The sequence below is a fragment of the Lissotriton helveticus genome, chromosome 1_1 (assembly GCF_964261635.1).
Source record: "Lissotriton helveticus chromosome 1_1, aLisHel1.1, whole genome shotgun sequence".
NCBI lineage: Eukaryota > Metazoa > Chordata > Amphibia > Caudata > Salamandridae > Lissotriton > Lissotriton helveticus.
Window position 1 is genome coordinate 1,109,270,553 of NC_136057.1, and position 22,916 is coordinate 1,109,293,468.

General features: G+C 46.8%; 1 protein-coding gene across 3 annotated transcripts in view; it reads left to right on the forward strand.

Moving 5' to 3' along the window:
• The window catches only part of ANKS1B (ankyrin repeat and sterile alpha motif domain containing 1B), a 518,817-nt gene that overhangs the window by 239,477 nt on the left and 256,424 nt on the right, over nt 1–22,916 (forward strand). For 2 of the 3 annotated variants that reach the window (XM_078656438.1, XM_078656449.1), the window contains exons 3-4: nt 34–202; nt 20,209–20,355. In XM_078656438.1, the coding sequence (XP_078512564.1) occupies nt 116–202; nt 20,209–20,355 (234 nt within the window). In that variant the 5' untranslated portion in view covers nt 34–115. Of the gene's footprint in view, nt 1–33; nt 203–20,208; nt 20,356–22,916 lie in introns of those variants that run through there. The other variant, XM_078656460.1, reaches the window with a different exon arrangement.

The following is a 22,916-nucleotide window of genomic DNA, read 5'->3' on the forward strand; positions in this document are numbered from 1 at the left end:
GCATTTGTCTTTTGATGTGTATTTTTGAATTAGGAAACAAGTGAAATCCAAATCTTCCATACCTGTCGGCATCACGAAGTCTAACACTGGTGGCTCGCTGAACTTTTACTATACTATGATGCAAGGCGATGCAAGGAGAAGAAGAAATGAAAATTACTTTGATGATATACCGCGATCTAAACTGGAAAGACAAATGGCACAAGTAAGCTAATGTTCTATTATACTAAATATTGATTTGTTATCCACATGTAAGTTGTATGTAGATTTTTTTATTGACTTTATTTGGTTATAACATATGCCTGCATGTCTTCAAGTCATAGCAACCTGTTGATCTCCCCCTTCAGTCCCTTCTCTCTGCTATGTTTTTGGGCTCAGGGTGCAGCTGTGTTCCTTTCTTCAGAAATACTTGACGCAGAAAGAATAGCTTATCTGCCTGCCAGCTTTCTCCACTTTGCATGTTGTCCCTTTTTCAAGTTGCGGGATTTTGTTGCAGGGAAGCAATGAGTTGAGTAGAGTAAAGACGTCTTTTGCTGCTCTCTCTGTTGGTAGTGCTACAAGGAGGGCTGCAGAGATGCCATCAAGTTCTACCAATGGGCCCAGTCTGGAGGTATTTTAAGTTCCTGATGCTGCCTTTTATTTAAATAAACTCGTTCTCATCACCTGCAAGTGTAAAGTGCCGATGCATGGCGGTACAAGCCCAATTTGTAACATACGTCTGAACATATTGTGCTTATATCCTGTATGAGCTCTTCCACCCATGTAAACATGATAGGCTGGTTTTGTTCTCAGTCACTGCTTTGAGCGTAGGGATGCTTCGTCCAAAGCAACCGTGCACTTTACAAATAATATTGATTGATTGAATAATAACAGGTGTGCCTCACGCTGTCGCAGATATTCATATGAATTTATTGTTTTCATTTTAACTGCAATACTTTTCAATTCTTGGTCAAAAGTTAATCGTCAAAGTGGCTGTCTAAGTAATTTAGTCTTTGTACTTTGTTTAGCTGGCCTTATATTAAACGATTAAGGGCTACTTTGCTTTTTCAGCGTTATTAGGGAGATACAACTGTTCCTCTTTTCTCTAGGATAACCTTTCTTAAAAGTCACAGATTGGATTCTGTTGTCTTACTGTCCCTAACCTCAATGGACATTTGTTGCTTTCCTGACAAAGAACCACTGGCAGGGTGTTTTTAAGCACATACTTTTCAACTATTTTATCACGAAAAAATACCCTACCACATATCCCATTAAAGGGTTAATAAAGGAGGGAATAGTTAAAGCCAAATTTGACTCAATGGTCCTTCGGACACTGCGTTGCCTCTCCTCTGGGATATAGCCCCCATCTAGGGTGTTGAAGTTTGGCTTTTTGCTCCATATGATAACATTCATCAGCTCCTTTAATCAATTGACAGAGATACCACACATACTGCTCTGTGGCCATACAGCTGAATGCTAGGGCTATCTTTGCTGACTCGGCCTGTGTAACCCCAGAATATAGACTTGTGCACCACCTCCTTAACTTAGCACAGCAGGAGAGGTGCACAGGACCAGCTAAAGGGTCAGATCACAAATTAATGTTTTTAACGTATTTTGAGGTATCACTTTGTTAATAATTCAAAAACAAGCGACTTGTCATCCCAGGCCCATTAATCTAACCGTTTGGGATGAGCATTCTTCTGTTTGCCTCCCTATCTCTGCATAGCAGAAGTGCATCATGTGACTAGTTGAAGGACACGTCAGAAACCTCTGGCATTCATACCAATGTCTTTTAAGTATTTTGAGGTGCTGATTGTCCTAATAATTCAAAAAAGAGAGTTTTTATCCTCAGGGCTGTTAATCTCACATGCAGGGAGAAATGTATCACCATTCTTCAGTTTAGCTCCGTGAAAAGTAAATCCAAAAAGTGGGAGCTTCTGACAGGCCCGTTAGTCTGCTAACATATTCCCCCCCTTGACTATTTTCTGAGGTGTCACAGCTTCCAAATTTTGTGTTGGATGCCTTACCAGTGTATGGTAGCCCGGCAGATTTCCCTAAGTACACACCAGAGGTACCACCCAAACATCAAAACCCATGCAGTTGGTAATAGGCAAGTATCTAAGATCTCATTTGGAGTTTATGTTCTTGCTTTTGGAGGCTGGAGATTGATGGCCCCTGGATTGCTTGAAATTTCAGCAACATCGTACTTTGGCTGTCAGTTACGTAAGGGTGCCCTTAAGCCATGGAGGCATCTCATGATCTTCATTCACCCATGAAAGACTGAGCAATTTTTAAGAGGGTTAGTCAGTTTTTTCTCTCTCTGCTCTTGGAAATTTGACCTCAATAATTACCTCTGGTCATTTGAATCACAAATCATCTTTCGAGGCCAGGGTCTCTGGATTGTTCATAATAATTTGGGACTTTCCCAGAGCATTCTCCAGAGGGGGGAATGTCCTGGATGTGGCTAGATACACACTGATATTCAAGAATACAACAAGCAAGGATCATGAGCCTCAAACGTTTCTGCACTAATTCTACTTCTAACAGCAGATTCCTAATTTTTAGATTATCCTCAGACACAGATTAGATCTAGGCGGGCTAAACAGCATTGCTCCTGCACGCCTTTAGGTGGTGCTGTGTGGTTCTGCATTGACTTCCTTCAGCTCCAGAAGTGATGATGCAACCACATTTAATCGCCACCCCTGCGCTTTAAGTAATTTGTTTTTGCGCTTTGCCCTTGCCTAAAACTACATGGTTTAAGCCTTGTAGAGACTGCAGCAAACAAATGTCTGGGACAGATCCACCCAAGGTGTGCCTCTGGTGTTTGGGTTTTCCGCACTACTCTGGGTCCTGCAAGGAGTATGTACCCTTATGAATCCAAAGGTGAACCAGGAACACAAAGCAAAGCAGTATGTCACAGAATGCCAATAGAAATCTAGAAAGTCCTGCTTGAAGTCTGGGAACTTACCACTTTCCACTCTCGAGGCTATTCCTTCGACAGATCTTCGTCGCAGTCCAAATCTTCCAGTAAGTTTAAGTTGAAGCTGAAGCACATGAAGGCCATTTTGGATTTGTCCCACTCCTGCCACTCTCAGCCTAAACAGTTGCAATGACATTAACGTGCTTCACAGTTCTCCTCCCCGCAGAGGATCCGATTCTGCAATTCATTCCGAGGCACCCCAAATTTCTGGGTTCATTGTGATGTCATAACAGATTAAGGCCTTTAGAGAGGCCATGTTGTGAATTGATGCTCATCTTAAACGTGGGAGTGATTCGGTTGTAGACTGTGGAGGCTGGAATCAATACTTGAAAAATCTACATGGAAAGAATGCCTTCCAGACTATTGATCAAATTGCTATTTATGTAGTGAGTCCACATGCTGTTCCTACACTTGTCTTGAGTTTGACTTGTTGTTTGTAATCTATCTCTTACGATATTCACTCTTATGTATCACACCTGTATTAGTGGTTTTCCCTAAGCATTTTATTGCGCAAATAAATCACATCTTTTTTCTTAAATCCTTGCATCTTTTTCTTTGCTTCTTTTACACAAAATATCTTAGGAAACGCGTGCTATACATTTGCATACATAATGACATGGGACAAAACTTGTACGAAAACGAAACACAACTTGCATGACAACAGTTTCAAAAATACATTTGGTTACTTGATCAGGAAAACAATTTGTGTATAACAAAACAATCACAAAATCTTGATTGTGTAAAAACTTGGTTTACAGACAAGCAACAGACCGAGTGCAATTGCTTGACTCGTGTCCTGTGATGTATTGTCTTTTGGTACTTTTACCACTTCAGTCTCCTTATATATAGTGCTAAATGCTACTACTAGGCCATGTTGAAAATGGAGTCAGAGTGTGAGTTAATGCCAGGATGGGATCCTAGATTCCATCTCTGGTATTGCACAACCTGTGTGCACAAAAAAATCAGATGTTGGTTGCTTGTGGCCCTGTGTATATGTACGTCTACGCGTTTCAACCTTCATGTGTGGGCCTGCGATATATTTCCGAGAAGGTCTTCTTCAGGGCTTATTGACTCTGTGGAGACTAGGTAGATGTTGAAAAAACCCAAAAAACAATTACTATCTTTAGAGTGCCATTTTCTGGTATGGTCTTTGTGAGGATTGTATCAAAGGACGTACCGTAGTCAGGGACCTTACCACTTTCCACTCTCAAGGCTATTCCCTCGATAGGTCCTCGTCGCAGTCCAAATCTTCCAGTAAGTTTAAGATGAAGCACATGAAGGCCATGTTGGATTTGTCCCACTCCTGCCACTCTCAATCTGAAAAGTTGCAATGACATTAGTGGTGCTTCACAGTCCTGCTCCCGGCAGAGGATCCGATTCTGCCATTTATTCTGATGCACCCCACATTTATGGTTCCATTGTGAAGTCATAACAGATTAAGACCTTTAGAGAGGTCATGTTGTGAATTTATGGTACTCTTCCCACTCCCTCTGGCACATCTTTGGGTCCCAAGGGTCCAAAGAGGCTTCCTGGGTTACCCCTGGTGGATCCACCCTTTACTACACTGACCCCAATGTTGCAGAGGAAGCCCTGTTTGCATAGTCCTATCTGACTCTCTGAACTAAATGCATCTCGGCCCTGACTGAAGTCGTGCTCTGAAGCCGTACTGATGCATCCAGCTCTAGTGCAGTCCGACTCAGAGGACCATTACTTTACCTCAGAGCCACACCCCAGTGGTCCAACAACTTTTCAATTTAGACTCTGATCAGAGCTAACCCGCCTTTGGAGGTGAAAATGTAGATGGGGGATTATTTTCCCCACACCATCAAGATGATAATATGCACATGGATTTGTTGGAGACCAGAGGGTTGCATACTTTTCCAGACACTGGGTTATGTTCAAATGCCCTCCCCCAGTCTGAGCTAACCAGCCTATGGAGGCGAAAATGTAGATGGGAGATTCAATTCCCCACATCATGTTGATGATAACAATTTACACATGAACCTGCTGGAGGCCCCCAGGCCATCAACAGAAGAGCATGCCTTTTTGCTGAGCATAGCAGCCGAGATACAAGATTTACAACTGAAAACCATTGAAATCAAAAGTGACATACTGACAGACGTTTGAAATCTGGACAAACTTCATCTGAACCCTTACTTCCATTTAAGGAAATCCTGACTAACACCCTTATGGGCACCAGCTCCGAGCCTTATTCCTATTCACCAGTAAATAGACAGGTTGCCAGATGCCACAGGCTGGTACCAGGTGACCTTTACTTCTTATGCAGCACCCTAAGCCAGATGGTTTGGTGGTTCATGCTAGCACCAGCAGGGTGAACCCCAATTCATTCACTAGGACTCCTCCAGACATGGAGTAGCAACAAATTGAAGCGGATATTTTCCTCTGCCAGTCTAGCCCTCTGGTCAGTTAATGCCGGCTGCTTGCCATGCAGATATACCCAGGCTTTATTGGCCATAGTTATAAAGAAGTTGTCGGCAGTGTCTGAGGAATTTCAGGCCAATCTGGTCAGGATGGTGCAAAATGCATTATCCTTTCTGATAGATACTTCTCACCACAGATTCCTCATCTTATGAATATTACAGGCATCGGACTCAATCAGCAGTACTCCTGCACACATTGTAAAGCCCTGTGCCAAAATGTTCTGCTCCAGACGTGAGGAACAGAGATGCATATAAGTGTAACCCATGCAAGCTGGCATTAGTTTCCTTCTTGCCGGGCCTTCGTTTGCGGATCTGGAGCTACTCTGAAGTCTTTCAAGACTTTTCCTTGACAGAAAATGCTGCATTTTTCTGTGCGCAAGGGAAGATTTCACCTCCCAAGACGACGGGGTTCACACCGTGCAGGAACTATCGCGCACTGTAACGGATCTCATGAGGTATGTCTGTGGTGTATGGAGTCGGAACACGACTTCAGGTCCTGTGACACCTGCGTCCAGATGAACCTGTAAGCCATACGGGATCACAAGGCGAAGCTTATGGCGCCAAAACACCGGAAGATTCCTTGTCGAAGTTGAAAGGAATGTTCTGGTCCCGCTCTGAAGTCCTTCCTGTGCAGATCTTCATCAAGTTCTTTGGGCAAGACTAAAAAGAAACATAAGAAAGCGATAGGGAATTGGCCTCTTAACACCATTAAACTTCTAAGGGGGTGAGAGGGCGTCAAGGTGCCAACTGGTCTCAATCCTGAACTCCGTCAGAGCTAATTCTGGGCCTATACCGGTTTCATCCTAAATATCCAGGTCTGTCAGTGATGACACAGCCTTTAGGGAGGCCATGCTGCTTGTTTTTGGCAATTTACCGGTACCCCCTGCTACACCTTTGGCCCCAAGGATCCACAGGGGCCTCCAGTCGGCCTTCTGCTCTTGGGTTCACCCTCTCTGCTGTCTGTGCCCCTCAAACCACCTTTGGTTTCAGCTCCGGTGCCGACTTCAGCTTGGCCTGCAGCCGGTCAATCATGCTTCGAGATAGAGCAGCGGCAGTTGACTTCATTTGACCTTCCTCCTGAGGTCATTGATGTCTTCTTTGTGGTGAAGTGTCCCTCTTCGAAGTCTGTGCATGCCAGTTGTTGTGAGAGATTTGTGATTTGATGCAGTACTTGCCAGAGTGACCCAATGCAGGCCAAGTTGTTTGAAGTTCTGTTGGTCTGTGGCCCAGCAAAGACTTGCTTTGGGCACTGTTAAGGCTAGGTATTGGCCCCCTCTGATTTTTTGCAGATGCTGGATCAGCCTTAATTGTTTCCATTGCCTGTTGATTTCTGAAAGATTGGCAACATTTATTTCCAATAAGGACCTTTGATATGTCACCATGCAATTTAAATGTCGATCTTACTTTTTAATGTGTACTTCTTTTGAGCCGATGCATAGTTGTCCATTACGTCTCCTGACCCTTAAAACGGTGTTCCTGATTGCCATACCATCAGCTTGGCAGATGAGCAAGCTTCAGGGTCTTTCTATCAAACCATCGGAAACTTATGTTCTTTCGGGATAATCTGGTACTGAGATGCAGAACTTCTTTGCTTCCAAAAGTGGTGACACCAATTCACGTCAAACTGACTGTCACATTCCCGGCTTTCTTTGCTACGCTTCCTCCCTCGAACAAGAAAGATTGACTCCATCACTTGGATCGAAAAGAGTGATTATTATTTACATTGATCATAGCAAGGAACATAGGGTGGGCGGTCAGCTCTTTGTGGGATTAGCTGGGATAAAGAATGGCAGGCAGTGGAGAAGCGGACCATCTCTCTAGAGAGTGTTCTCTGCATCAAGAACTGGTGTGCTCTGGCCAACCAGCAGCCTCCAGCAGGCCTATAGGCTGCATGCATCAGAGTGCCAGCTGCTACCACTGCACAAAGTGCCTGTCCTGGATATTTGTCAGGCAACTACCTGGGTATTGGTACACATGTTGACGCAGCAACATTGCCTTGACAGTCAGGTCTGTCAGAATGGGCATTTTTCCCACTCGATCCTGCAGGACCTTTTGGTATGAGCCAGCTCTCAGACTCACCACCTGGAGAGGTACTGCTATGGTATTTATTCACAAACTGAGGAATCTGTGGTTAGAAGTATCCATCAGAATAACGTTTCGTAACTTGGTATTCTGGAGGATACTCTATTTAACTGCAGATTCCTCTCCAACCCCCCTTCCTCTCCTTTCTGTGGTCTGGACTCTTTTCCATCTAAAAGGTTCTCAATCTAGAGGCCTGCACACTAGACGTGCCAGTTTGAAGAGGAGATCTTCATCTGAGGACATGGACAAGCCTAAGAAAGCAACTGACTTCAGTGTGCATGGATGGTGCTCATATGTAGTTCAGCTTGTCACTTCCAAGTGGAACAATATCAGCACAGAGCCGCAAAACGCCACCTACCTATATACAGGAGTGTTGCTTTACAGTTTCCAGACACAGTCGGATGCCTGAGAAATATTCACAAAGGAATCTGTGTATAGATAGAGTATACACCAGAAAGAGCTTTACCAAAGGTAAGTAACTTGTTCATCTGCCTGGACACTTGGAATGAAATCCACATTCTTTTCTGAGATATGTGAGCTTCTCTGATGGACATGCCATTCAGTGGATCTCACCTGTTTGTCAAGAAGGCTGATATGGCACTGGAACAATAAAAAAAACAAAGGCTACGGCTCATTCACTAGGCCTTTCTACTCAGCCTGACAGTAACCCCCACAGTTTTGCCTGTTTGGAAACTACTCCAGAAGTTTACTATATGCGCAAATGTCCACTGCCCTTGAACATGCATCCCAGATCTTTCAGGATGAGAGACAGGGATTAAACAGAAAATTCCCAGGACACCAGGAGCAACAAACTTCCCAGTATTCAACAAAAGCCTCCATATCACTTTATTTTGACTTTGGTGGAATACGAACACCATGTGGGAGGCAAGATCAGATAGTTTCTTCAAGGGTGGCAAAATATAACATCTGACTGGTGGGTCTTTCAGATTGATCAATGAGGCTATGCCCTACCATTCCTTTTTGACATGCTCCATCTTCCACCCACAACCGAATATCTTTCAAAGGAACACCTGTCCATCTTGCTCCATGAGGTGCAACCTCTTTTGGTCAAAGGAACCATAGAGAGGGTTTTGGCTCCCAAAATAGCGAATGGCTAATACTCCTGTTATTTCCTAATGCTGAAGAAGGATGTAAACATTCATCCTATTTTAGGTCTCTGCCCTCAGGACTCCTTGCAGAAGGCCAAATTAAAAATGCTCATGCTGGCCCAGGTTCTGTGTGCCCTGTATCCATGTGACTGGATAGTGGCTTTGGCTCTGCAAGAGGCCTACTTTTATGTAACCCGCCTTGCAGTCTCACAGACACTACTAGAGATTCAAGGTGGCCAGCAGCATTTTCAATTTACTGTGCCCCACTTCCGTTTCACTAGTGGTCCTTGGGTGTTCATGAAGGTGATGTCGGTGGTCGCAACGCACATTCAGAGATTAGGGATTCCAGTTTCCCCTACCTTGACGAATGGCTGCTGAAGATGAGCTGGCCTCTGTTTCAGACTAAATTCAGATGATGGCGAACCTCTGTTGGGGTTCTCTAGAAATGTGCTGAAATAACACCCGAATCATTCGCAGAGGCTCCCTTTCATTGAATCACCCTTGATACATTGCAATGTGGTGCCTTACGTCCACCACAAAGAGTCCAGGTCATTGGGGCTATGATCCAGGTGTTTCAGCCTCTGAAGTGCATCTCAGTAAGAGTGGCTCTGAGGCTTCTGGACCTCTCGGCATACAGCATCCAGCTTGTTGTCTATCCAGTTGTCTTATATAGAACCTGAAGTCTTAGTGGGCATAGCATCACGGGATCCTGCTTGTTGGACTTGGGCCCTAGGGCAGGTTCACCCCTAATCTTTTTGCTTTTGTTTGTGACCCAGAGTTAGTGATTTTTGGGTCTTGGCGCACTTTTTCCCTGTGCCCCAGAGTAAAGTGCGTGCGTGTAGTATGGCTGGCCTGCCCTCCCATAGGAATGCATGGAGAATGTGTGTGTCCATGTTAGTTCCTGATGTGTGGGGAGTGCAGGCTCGAGTTTGGTATGTATGAACTAGTGAGAATGAATGCTGCGCAATGGTATGTGCGGCTTGTATGTGTCTAAAAGGGAAGTGCTACTTCTGGACATTGATGTATGTGTGCAGTGAGGATACTGGAGCGTGATTGGCTGGAGCTGGCTGGCATGCCAGGCTCCAGGAAGTCTGGATGGGTCTGCCCGGTGGTGAGTGTGATAGCAGCATGAGTGATGTGTGGGAGGAGTGCACCTGGGTCCTTGATGGGCTGGGGTTTTCCCCACACAATGCTGGCTCCGCCCCCCTGTGGTTTGTCTAACGACCCAAGCCTCCCCAGTGAATGAAAGGGGTGTTTGGGCCATCAAGGGTACTCCCAAGCCAGCTGCAACTGGTTTCCCCCCACCCTGCACCCTGAAACAAAGGATTTCACAGTATAAGAAGGGGCTGTGTCCCCTTACAATTGGTTCTCTGTTCTACTTTGGATCTTGCCAGAGGGGGCTGTTGCTGTTGCTGGGGCCAGGAGGACCGCCACTTGGCTTGTCTCCCTGCCTGGAGACCCAGTGTGCTGGCTCTGGCCCTGCCTTGCCCCCCTGCCTGCCTCCAGACCTTGCTGGGGCTTGGCTTGTGCCCCTAGCGCTGAAGAGCGCTTCCTTCCTGCTGCTAGCTCTGGGTGCGCTTTATTTTTACTGCCTAGCGCTTGGGAGCGCTCTATTTGGGTTATAGCGCTAGGAGCGCTTTATTCTTGTCCCAGCGCTCAATAGCGCTTTGCTTTGCCCCCTGGCGCCTCGGAGCGCCGAAATTGACTTAGCGCTCAGAGCGCTGTTATTTTTATTACCAAGCGGCTGCCACGCCGCATTTGCCCGTTTTCTTTAATTATTTAAAGCCGGAGCCCACCCGGCATTGCCCCGGTTTTATTTTGGTATTTACAAGCCGGTGCCCACCCGGCATTGGCCGCCCGTGATCACCGCCGCAGCCCAGGAGCCTTGGAAACCGTTGCCGGGCCGCTGCCTAGAGCGACCCGGAAGTCCCGCCTCCTGACCCCCAGGGCCGCGCTGCCATTGGCGGCCCCAGCGGAAGTCAGGCGGCGTGCAGAGGAGACGGGTCCAGGCGGGAGCACGAGAGGAGCAGCCGGCCCCGTCCTCGAGGGTCCCCGAGTGAAGGAGAGCCCAGCAGCGCGAGGAGAGTGTTCCTGCCCCCCCCACCTCCGCAGCACCAACGAGGTACCGGTGAGTGCGGGGACAGGGTCCTTTATGCATATTTAGAGCGGCCCCGGTTGGCAGAGGGCCGCTCCGAGCTACGAGGCACTTCTTGCTGGGAGCCACGAGGGCTCCAGAGGTCTCGTCAGTCCCGAGCCTGCATTGTTTTATTAGAGCCCAGCGAGGCTCGAGGCGCCCCCCTTTGTTTGGCAAGTCCCTCTAGTGCCAGGAGGGAGAGAGGGCATATCGGGGCAGATTGTCGCCGCCCGGCCAAAGGAGCCAGGGCATTCTGCGCTAGTCAAAACCCACATTTGTTTTGCGAGCCAGAGAGGCTCTTGGGACACGAGTGTGGTCAGTAGCCCCGAGGCTCCCACACAGTGTCTCCTCCCCCACCAGTGTTCTTGAGCCCACGTGGCTCCAACGTTTGCCTACCTGTGATTCACAACTGTCCAGCACTTAGTGGACATTTGCTACGTTTAGGCTTTGTGTTCTGGCTGCCTGCGCAGCCTTCCCTGACATTGAGACTCAGGGCATTCAGCCCCTTGCGAGGCCAGTTGGCCTGAGGGACAATTCTAGTGTTGTGCCACGTGCACCCTGCGCAATTTGTGATTTACTTGCTTATGTGATTTCTGCGCAAATGTTCTACCTGCACCTCTGAATGTGTTTTAATGTTTCATGTGCAATTGTTTGTCATTACCTTTGCTAAAAGTGACCTGCTTAGGTGATTCTTTATGTTTTATTCCCCTTTGCTAAAAGTGACCTGCTTAGAGGAATGTTTGTTATTACCTTTGCTAAAAGTGACCTGCTTGGGTGATTCTTTATGTTTAATTCCCCTTTGCTAAAAGTGACCTGCTTAGAGGAATGTTTGTTTTACCTTTGCTAAAAGTGACCTGCTTAGGTAATTGTTTATGGTTTATTTCCCTTTGCTAAAAGTGACCTGCTTAGAGGAATGTTGATGTGTTATTGCCTTTGCTAAATGTGACTTGCTTAGGTGATTATTTTAGGTTTCCTTCCCTTTGCTAAATGTGACTTGCTTAGGTGATAGGTTTTCCTTCCATAGGTCCTGATGATAAGGTCCTAGTTCCCTGCGTGATTTCCCTACAGTGTTTAGGGTGGCGTAGGAGGTATTTACCCTTTACCAGTAGTTACTGGTTGTATGCTGCATTTACTATTTCTGTGTTACAGTCATTATATGTTTATGTGCTAAGTGTTATACCTACAAGTGCTATTTCTAAAAGTGCATTCCCCTGACAGTGGTCCAGGTGGCCCTGTCTTGTACATAATCCCTTGTAAATCTTGCCCGTGCCTGTTGGCACATTGTAAAGTGTGTGTGTTATCTAATGTGTTTTTATTATTATAATACAAAGGCTATTTTTTATAACCTGTGTGGAGTTTCCTTTGTGGTGGGCCTAGGGTGTTGTCGCTGGGGTGCGCGCGCAAACGCTTTACACATCGCCTCCGAGATTAGCCTTGCTGCTCGCGTCACGTTACCTAGAGGGTGAGCAGGGGTTATCTTGGTGTGTGACTCCCTTGCCCTGACCTTAGAAATGGCGATCCCTGACTGACTTGGCGTGTGCCGTGGCCGGCCGGGGGTCCCGTTTCTAACATTGGTGGCTAGCGGTGCGGATTGGACTTGCGTTTGCGCTGTACCACAGTGGCGACAGGCCACACTTCAAAACTCTGCAATTTTAGATAACCACATTGTTGGGGATTATTGTTTTTTAGGGAAGATAAGTATTGCTTCTCCTGAAAGGTGTCATTTTGTAATTTCTGTCCAGTACATTTGTTCCCCGCCCTGCTTCCAGAGTTTGGTACCTGTGTCACTTATGGTCAGGTTGAGAAATCAGGGGTGGTAGAAACTGCCTTACCGGTCCGAGGGGAGGGTGTGTGTGAATGAGTGGTGTGTTACACTGGATAGAGGAGTGCAAGTTCTCTGAGATAGGAATCTTGCTGAATTTTTGTAATTGTGTACTCCTGTGTAAGCTCAGACCCCCAGGTTCCCTGTGTCAAACTCTTCTTGAGAACGTCCGCCAAAATGGAGCCTACTTTTGATTTCTGTGATCTGTTTAGATACAGTATGTTGGAGTTGGTCAGATTCTGTGAAGAGAGAGACATAGGGGTGGATGAGTCAGATACTCAGTCAGAACTTAGGAGCAGCCTGATCCTATGGCAAAAGGGTCAGTGGGATCTTGAGCGCAGTGAGAGAGATAGGGCCCGGGCCGCACGCCATGAGAGTGGTGAGTCTGTGGAGAGCCCTGAAGAATGTGAGTTGTATGATGATGACAGTGGATGGATATCAGCAGATAGTGAGGACCCCATAGGTAGGGAGTCCCTTGCTGAGCCCAGTGTCAGTACCAGCGCCCCATCCCTTGTCCTGTCCCCAGAGGAGTGGTTGGATAGGAGGGAAGAGCGGGAGCATCAGCTAGCGATGGAACAGCTCAGGTTGGAGCACGCCAAGCTAGAGGCTGAAAGGGCCTTGTTCAGGGAGAAGGTAGCCCTAGAGGATAGGTTATCCCCTGAGTGCAGTTGTGGTTTTCTGGATTCCCCAGGGAGGGTTGAATCCAGTGGTGGCAGCTATTTAAATGTTAGTGTAGACAGTCCCACTCCCAGTTCCCCGAGTATGGTACCTGTTTCCCGAGAAGAGGAGTGTAGGTTGAAGTTCCGGAACCTTAGGAAACCACCTCACCAGTCTTGGGAAGATTTTCAGGATGACTGTTGTGTAGCACAGTGTGATTGGTTACGGGGTCCCACAAAATGTGATTGGGACATCTTGTTTGATGTGATTGCCAAAGAGCAGTTGCTCAGTGTTGTTTATCCAGAATTGCGCCAACACCTGTTAGGGTGTGGATTGTCTGAACCATATGAGCTGGCAGAGGAAGCCGACCGATGGGAAAGTGCGAGAGGTTCTTTAGAGTCACTAGTGAGTGATTCCAACAGTAGTGGGTCAGGTGTCCTCCAGCCCAGTGTGGTGGAGGAGGGTGAGAGTAGCCCAGCTAGGTCCCAGGTTAGTGAGGAGGGTGTAGGGGCTGACTGCCTGTCTCAGTGGAGCAGGAGTGAGTGTGTGACCGAGAGTCCCCAGACGCCCGAAGCCCTGTCACAGAGCCCTCTTTAGGGAACACCGGGATGGGAACCTAGACTTGCCTGTTAGTTCACTTGAGGAAGATCTCCTAGTGTGTAGAGGACCTGGAGCATCTGTAAGCGGAGCTTCTATGGTCCTAGAGTCTGGCAGTACCGCTCCAGTGGGGAGGGTACAGGAGTCCAGCGAAAGGAATGATTGGGGAATAGTATGTGAGTCCCCAGAAGTCCTGGAGTGCCAGGCATTGGTTCCACCAAAGGTTCTAGACCGGAGGTTGGAAGGCCAGGTTCAGGATCAGCCTGACCTGAAGGGTGGGACTACTGTAATAAGTGCCCTGACCAGTTCTTTTTCCAGAAGTACCGCCCCGGTTGGGAGGGAGCAGGACTCTGGAAGGGGGTGCAGAGGGTGGGAGAGCCCACCTCTGACCCCGGTGCAACCTGAGGGGTTAAACCCTAGGTTGGGAGAATTGTGTTTAGAGGGAACCCCTCGCAGGAGGAGGAGGAACCCTAGAAGAAGAGGTAGGGGGAGGAGAGCCTTCCCTGAGACTCCTGGTCCACCTAAGGTTGTAGACCCTAGGCTGGAGAACCAGTGGCAGTCTAGCCCTGTCTTGCAGACAGGAAGGGTGGAGAATGGCTATTATGTGCCAGGGGTTACTACCCCCCCACTTTGTGAGTAGGCAGGATCCAGTGGCACCTGGGTGGCCTAGGGCCTGGTCCTGGCCGAGGGCAGCTGGAGAGTACCAGTGGGGTACCCCAGTTAGTCCCTACAGTAGTTTTAGAAGGAACCCTAGGGGTTCACCGTGGCGTAAAACAGGAGGGTGTCCCTGCAGTTGTGGGCCCGCGTCCGTGTTTTATCGCCCCAAGCAGGGAAGTCCATCACGGTGGTGATTGGTCTGCTCTGCGTTTTGGCTGGAAGGGGGTTGTGTTGGACTTGGGCCCTAGGGCAGGTTCACCCCTAATCTTTTTGCTTTTGTTTGTGACCCAGAGTTAGTGATTTTTGGGTCTTGGCGCACTTTTTCCCTGTGCCCCAGAGTAAAGTGCGTGCGTGTAGTATGGCTGGCCTGCCCTCCCATAGGAATGCATGGAGAATGTGTGTGTCCATGTTAGTTCCTGATGTGTGGGGAGTGTAGGCTCGAGTTTGGTATGTATGAACTCGTGAGAATGAATGCTGCGCAATGGTATGTGCGGCTTATATGTGTCCAGAAGGGAAGTGCTACTTCTGGACATTGATGTATGTGTGCAGTGAGGATACTGGAGCGTGATTGGCTGGAGCTGGCTGGCATGCCAGGCTCCAGGAAGTCTTGATGGGTCTGCCCGGTGGTGAGTGTGAGAGCAGCATGAGTGATGTGTGGGAGGAGTGCACCTGGGTCCTTGATGGGCTGGGGTTTTCCCCACACAATGCTGGCTCCGCCCCCCTGTGGTTTGTCTAACGACCCAAGCCTCCCCAGTGAATGAAAGGGGTGGTTGGGCCATCAAGGGTACTCCCAAGCCAGCTGCAACTGGTTTCCCCCACCCTGCACCCTGAAACAAAGGATTTCACAGTATAAGAAGGGGCTGTGTCCCCTTACAATTGGTTCTCTGTTCTACTTTGGATCTTGCCAGAGGGGGCTGTTGCTGTTGCTGGGGCCAGGAGGACCGCCACTTGGCTTGTCTCCCTGCCTGGTGACCCAGTGTGCTGGCTCTGGCCCTGCCTTGCCCGCCTCCAGACCTTGCTGGGGCTTGGCTTGTGCCCCTAGCGCTGAAGAGCGCTTCCTTCCTGCTGCTAGCGCTGGGTGCGCTTTATTTTTACTGCCTAGCGCTTGGGAGCGCTCTATTTGGGTTATAGCGCTAGGAGCGCTTTATTCTTGCCCCAGCGCTCAATAGCGCTTTGCTTTGCCCCCTGGCGCCTCGGAGCGCCGAAATTGACTTAGCGCTCAGAGCGCTGTTATTTTTATTACCAAGCGGCTGCCACGCCGCATTTGCCCGTTTTCTTTAATTATTTAAAGCCGGAGCCCACCCGGCATTGTCCCGGTTTTATTTTGGTATTTACAAGCCGGTGCCCACCCGGCATTGGCCGCCCGTGATCACCGCCGCAGCCCAGGAGCCTTGGAAACCGTTGCCGGGCCGCTGCCTAGAGCGACCCGGAAGTCCCGCCTCCTGACCCCCAGGGCCGCGCTGCCATTGGCGGCCCCAGCGGAAGTCAGGCGGCGTGCAGAGGAGACGGGTCCAGGCGGGAGCACGAGAGGAGCAGCCGGCCCCGTCCTCGAGGCTCCCCGAGTGAAGGAGAGCCCAGCAGCGCGAGGAGAGCCAGCGGTGTTCCTGCCCCCCCCCCCCCCTCCGCAGCACCAACGAGGTACCGGTGAGTGCGGGGACAGGGTCCTTTATGCATATTTAGAGCGGCCCCGGTTGGCAGAGGGCCGCTCCAATGAGCTACGAGGCACTTCTTGCTGGGAGCCACGAGGGCTCCAGAGGTCTCGTCAGTCCCGAGCCTGCATTGTTTTATTAGAGCCCAGCGAGGTTCGTGGCGCCCCCCTTTGTTTGGCAAGTCCCTCTAGTGCCAGGAGGGAGAGAGGGCATATCAGGGCAGATTGTCGCTGCCCGGCCAAAGGAGCCAGGGCATTCTGCGCTAGTCAAAGCCCACATTTGTTTTGCGAGCCAGAGAGGCTCTTGGGACACGAGTGTGGTCAGTAGCCCCGAGGCTCCCACACAGTGTCTCCTCCCCCACCAGTGTTCTTGAGCCCACGTGGCTCCAACGTTTGCCTACCTGTGATTCACAACTGTCCAGCACTTAGTGGACAGTTGCTACGTTTAGGCTTTGTGTTCTGGCTGCCTGCGCAGCCTTCCCTGACATTGAGACTCAGGGCATTCAGCCCCTTGCGAGGCCAGTTGGCCTGAGGGACAATTCTAGTGTTGTGCCACGTGAACCCTGCGCAATTTGTGATTTACTTGCTTATGTGATTTCTGCGCAAATGTTCTACCTGCACCTCTGAATGTGTTTTAATGTTTCATGTGCAATTGTTTGTTATTACCTTTGCTAAAAGTGACCTGCTTAGGTGATTCTTTATGTTTTATTCCCCTTTGCTAAAAGTGACCTGCTTAGAGGAATGTTTGTTATTACCTTTGCTAAAAGTGACCTGCTTAGGTGATTCTTTGTTTTATTCCCCTTTGCTAAAAGTGACCTGCTTAGAGGAATGTTTGTTTTACCTTTGCTAAAAGTGACCTGCTTAGGTAATTGTTTATGGTTTATTTCCCTTTGCTAAAAGTGACCTGCTTAGAGGAATGTTGATGTGTTATTGCCTTTGCTAAATGTGACTTGCTTAGGTGATTATTTTAGGTTTCCTTCCCTTTGCTAAATGTGACTTGCTTAGGTGATAGGTTTTCCTTCCATAGGTCCTGATGATAAGGTCCTAGTTCCCTGCGTGATTTCCCTACAGTGTTTAGGGTGGCATAGGAGGTATTTACCCTTTACCAGTAGTTACTGGTTGTATGCTGCATTTACTATTTCTGTGTTACAGTCATTATATGTTTATGTGCTAAGTGTTATACCTACAAGTGCTATTTCTAAAAGCGCATTCCCCTGACAGTGGTCCAGGTGGCCCTGTCTTGTACATAATCCCTTGTAAATCTTGCCCGTGCCTGTTGGCACATTGTAAAGTGTGTGTGTTATCTAATGTGTTTTTATTATTATAATACAAAGGCTATTTTTTATAACCTTGTGTGGAGTTTCCTTTGTGGTGGGCCTAGGGTGTTGTCGCTGGGGTGCGCGTGCAAACGCTTTACACATCGCCTCCGAGATTAGCCTTGCTGCTCGCGTCACGTTACCTAGAGGGTGAGCAGGGGTTATCTTGGTGTGTGACTCCCTTGCCCTGACCTTAGAAATGGCGATCCCTGACTGACTTGGCGTGAGCCGTGGCCGGCCGGGGGTCCCGTTTCTAACACTGCTGTAATCCATCCATGTTTTGCAGGGAACTGCAAAAGACCTGCAGTGGTAGCTCAATCACAATTAGTTTGGCAGCAGACCCCTCTTCCTGCTCCACCAAGAGCGCACAATGGTAAGAGATGCATCACTGCTTGGGTCGAAAGTTCATTTGGGAGAGGTGGAGATCAGTTTGTGGCCGAGATCAATGTCCATTTCAACCTGTTTGAGTTATGGGTCATTTGCCTGGCACCAAAACCTCCCCTTCTGTTCATCAAATGAAGGCTTATTCAAGTTCTCATGGACAAATACACCGCAGTGCCATGTGGTAATGCAACAAGTAGACTGGGGTGATGTCCTGAGTCGTTTCTCAGGAGGCTCTTCATCTCTGGAACTACCCGGAGCATCAGAGCATGTCCCTGGTCATGAACCACCTGTGGGATCTTTGAACACCAAGGTGAATATTCGGCAGCTTCTGACAGATCATGAATGGAGGCTACATCCTGAAGTGGTGCAGGGCTTCTTCCAGCATGGGAGTAGCTACAACTCAAACCCTCACCATGCATTCCTTAGGATCTTACATAGAGAATCACTTATGGCATGTCCTATGACATCATTGATAACAACACTGATGACAACGCTGTGCTTAGTGGGCCATATAGTTACATTGTTTATCTTTAACTATTGAATTTCAGTGTTTTCTTAGTTAAAAAAGCTACTATTTAACTGACATTTTCACCTAACTAGAACGTCACTTTAACCTTTTTTTCAGTGAAAATATATATATATACACTCTCATCGCTATATAACCTGATACTCAAAAGTGATTTGTGCGGTAATTCAGTCTGCTACACAATATGACCTAATTATTGCCCTGAATAGGTGAGTTCAATTAGACTGATGACTACTAGGGGGCAGCCTGGATGAAGGGTGGAGCACCATCGGTGAGAAGAATTGTGATAACTAACTGCATAAATTCTGGCTACTGTATCACCAGATTTTAAATGATTTTAAAAGATATGTTTTATGTCACTGGGCACTTAATGTGTACTCTTTCATATGGGATGATAATGTCTACTGGGGAATTTAGTTTGATACACCTGGAAAAAAGATTCAGGTGGTAGGTAATCATTTGGATGTTATGAGGTTTAAAGGTTAATGAACTATGAAACAGTACTCAACAGTTCCGTTTGAGGGTTTAAAATAGAAGAGTTAATTTGTTGAAACCATCTTTTCCAATATGGCTGCCACTTTAGGATGTTACACTTTATTTATCTGTTTATAAAATGATGCAAAAATGATGGAATAAAGAGTAGGTTGAAGAGCAGAGATGGCTGTTGCTAAGGAGCATCTGTTGTGTTCTAATTGTTTTCTCTGAACCATTGTGGAGCACATTTGGAAAATCAAAGGAGCTTGCTTTTCATCTGAGTACAACCTTACTCAATCTGGCAACTCTCAACCAATTGCCAAGTGCTTTTATCATTGCTGTGAGGATGACGTACCTGCAGCGCCATGCTGTTGATACAAAATTTCCCCTTTGCCAACAAGTCTGAGCAGTTGATCTGGGATGGCAAGGCTTCGCGTCTGGTTAAGTAGACCACATGCCCGATGCGTGACAACACTCTTGGATGGGTTCCTGAACAGCACCATAGACTGGCAACAGCATCAATCAGTTATGGGCACTAAGGTTGGAACAAGGTGGTAAGTATTTGGATTAGAAGACAGCAGCCAAACTGAGAACTTGTCAGTACCAAACCCCAAGTGCTGGGGTCCGGGAAGTACCGTGCCCTGAAATTATGCTGGAGTTTTAATGCAACCAAATACAAGCCTGTTGACTTTCTTAAAGACTACAAGCCCACAGCAACTTCAGAGCTTGTAAATTAGTGTTGTTTTGATAGTTGAAATACGGGAGTGAGGGTGACATGTAGGCCATAGGCTAGCTGCTTCTTGATGTTGCATGGATTCTCCAGCAGTAAAGTAGGGTATTGCGAAGCGTTTCCACCATGTGACCGCCCTTCGGCCACTCCACAAAGCCAGGAGAGGCAGATGAGACCAGGTGATAAGCACTCTCAATTGTCCAGAAGGAGCTATATACTCCGTCCAGATGAGAAGCGAGGTAGAAAGGGCAACCAGTGTATGAGATTAGTTCAAGCATTCCACCCATCTCTTTTGTTTTAATCAGAATTTATTGCAGTGGCACCTCAAATGGCAAGCGGATATCCATCTATTAAGTAAAGGCAACATCTTGAAGCAGCCATGGCATTGCCTGCAGTGTGTATTGCCGACACTCATTACAAAATTATAGAATCCATTGGAAAATGGCGAGAAACCACTATCCTTATCAAGCACGCTGGTTAAGATAACCTTTTGAGGAGTGTCATACACCCTTACCCAGTTCCACCCTTACTTGAATGTCGCTATTCCTGTTGTGCCAGTAAAACCTCGTTCTAAACTGTGTCTGTCCTCTGTTTGTTTTTCTTGGCTGCGTGCAATGTATTACATTAAAACCTAAAACATATTTTTGAGTTAATTCTTTCAATTCTTTCTTATAGAGTAAATATGATTTTCAGACAGGAGACTGGTCAGAGCCGTCCGTGAACTTACGATCTCCAAATGAAGCCACGGGCTCGTCCCCGGTGCAGTATTGGCAGCATCACCCAGAGAAGCTAATTTTTCAATCCTGCGACTATCGAGCATATGTAAGTCTACACCTCCGATCCTTTTAAATACGTTTTTCGCCATTACCCACATCTTGCTTAATGTCAGCATTTTTATTTGATCGTAATATCTTGCATTAACTTTCGGTGTAAGGAGCGGTTAGGCCATATCAGTTAATGTGTATTTCTTTTATTAAAAAAAGCATGTCAGAATATTTGAAAACTAGGTGACTGCTTCTTCGGAGGATTAGATTTGTACTAGTTTAATCTTGTGAAGTAGTGTTTGCTGACTGAGCAGGAACGTCTCTCTGTGGGCCTCGTTTTCACATACAGACTCCATATTCCTTTGCATGATGGAGCTTGCCGTGTGCAGGTCCGGCTTTAGGGCAGTGCGACTAGTGCAGCCGCACCAGGCTCTGACCTGGAAAAGGGGGGGGGGGGGCACTAACCTGAGGGGGGGGGGGGGGCGCTGTGTTCAGCAATAACTTTAAAAGCACCTGCGGAAGTGTTTACTGACCTGCTCGTGCCACTCATGTTGGCGTCAACAAGGCAGTCTCTTGAAAAGTAAGATGTGTATGTTTGGTTGTGCATGCGGGTTTACCATAGTAGCGGTAGCGTTAAACAAAAAAAAACCTGTCTGACAGTCTACACGCAGTTCCTGCCTTTCCTACATACAGGTGACATCGATATGACAGTGCGCCCAGTTCTCCGTTTTTTAAAATTCTATTTAGCGATCGCTTTGGTCGTATGGAAGACCTCATGTCATCAGGTCTTCCTTGTAGCACACCACAGTTTTCAGACTGTCGGCGCTAGGTCGATCCAGTTCAGCTCTAGTTTCTGGTGTTTTTGAGAGGCTGTCGTAGTTTTGATGGGCAGTGCATTAAGCTCAAAGTATCTCTCGTGTTTGTTTCCCTTGTCTAATTTGTTCCCTTGAGGTTTTTGAGATGATGTTAACATAGTCCTTTTGTTAGACTAGAGCGAGTCTTTGCTCTTTGTTTTAATTGCTCTGTTCTTAAAACAGCATTTTAATTGCTGGTTTATGGCGTTTTTATTTGTGAAGTTCTTTGTTTAGATGACTTACCTAGTTATAAAGTTACAGTGCTATTCACTATTAGCCCTTGGACGTTCATTTGTTTTGCTTCGCGAACAAAAAAAAAGATGCAAATCACACTAACTGTATTAACTCATCAAAGAAAAGTTGTGCGCCCATATAGACTTTCTAAATATGCATCGAAAATATTGCTCCTTTGTCAAGCGTATCCTCTGTGCAATATTTTTTGGTATGAAGCTTTTGAGTACACTGATGGCAAACGTCAAATGACTTTTCATAATATTGTACTTTCGATTCTACAGCTTTACTATAATGCAGTCTGTTTAGTAAAGTGGCCTACTCATAGTTTTCATATTGTTGTAGCCCATTGTGTTGCTTCATTTTGTCCTTTTTATGCAAGGACAACTGGGGGCAGGATACAGAATAGTCCACCTATTTCCAAACATGTCACCTTACAAAAAAACAGGCTTATTGACTTTGCAAATGGTTCTTTACTTAAGCATGAAGCAAAACGATAGCAGATGCCTCATTTATACCAAAGTCTCTAATAATGTACAAAAATAAATAGTGTAATAGGCTAAAATATAAAATGTATGACATTGAGGAGTGGCTGCCTCTTGAGAGGTGAAACTTCATGTGTGTCCTGATGCCCCTCCCCTACACCTGAAACGTTAGTAAATAGCATATTACTATATGGTCAATAAGTGATAGCCTACAGCCAAGTATTGTTTCACCTGTCCTATTATAAACCTCTCTTCATCCGTTGTAAGAACGTTTTTACGGACAAAGAATGTGACTTAACTTATTTGAGTGTTCATTTGCATGAATCCGTAAATTCATTTTAACACGACTATAAACAAAAAAATGTGTGGTTTTGACTATGGGGATGGGGAGACAGGAAGCATAGCTGCCATTTTCCCGAGCAAAGACCCCAGAAGGCAGTCGGCTTACCAATCTGCATGTTTTAACCAAAATCTTTAATAGTCTTTCCTCATCTGTAGGCAAATAACAGTTTAGAAAAAGCACAGCCATCTTTGATATTGAAGATTTTCCAATGTTTTGCAGAAGAGTTGTCTTGAACTTTAAAGTGAGATGGCTAAAAGTACTGAAATAAAAATTCAGTGCAAACTTGAATCTGTTCTTCCATTACAAGCGAATAGGGCTTCACGAGCGCAGAATGTCACTGTTTTGCCTCTGTAATTATTTTAGATAGACCCTATATATCAGATTTTCTTTTCTGAGAATAATGTATGAAGGCATCAAATAAGATGCAATTTGAGTGTAGTCTTGGAAACTTACCAAATTGGTAACAAGTGCATGGCCTTACATAGAGGAGGGTAACGCTGGTGACACACGCGGGATTCACCTCTGGGTCATGAGGGGTGGGCATACTGATTAAAAACTCATTCCCCCTTACTTTACGGGCCACGTGGTCAGACAAGCGGGGTAGATATGTTGGGATCTCGGGCCAATGGGAAGGGAAAACAGCTAAGTTCATCTCAATATATGTCCCACCTGGTCTACAGACAGACACATTCAAAGACCTGAGTTC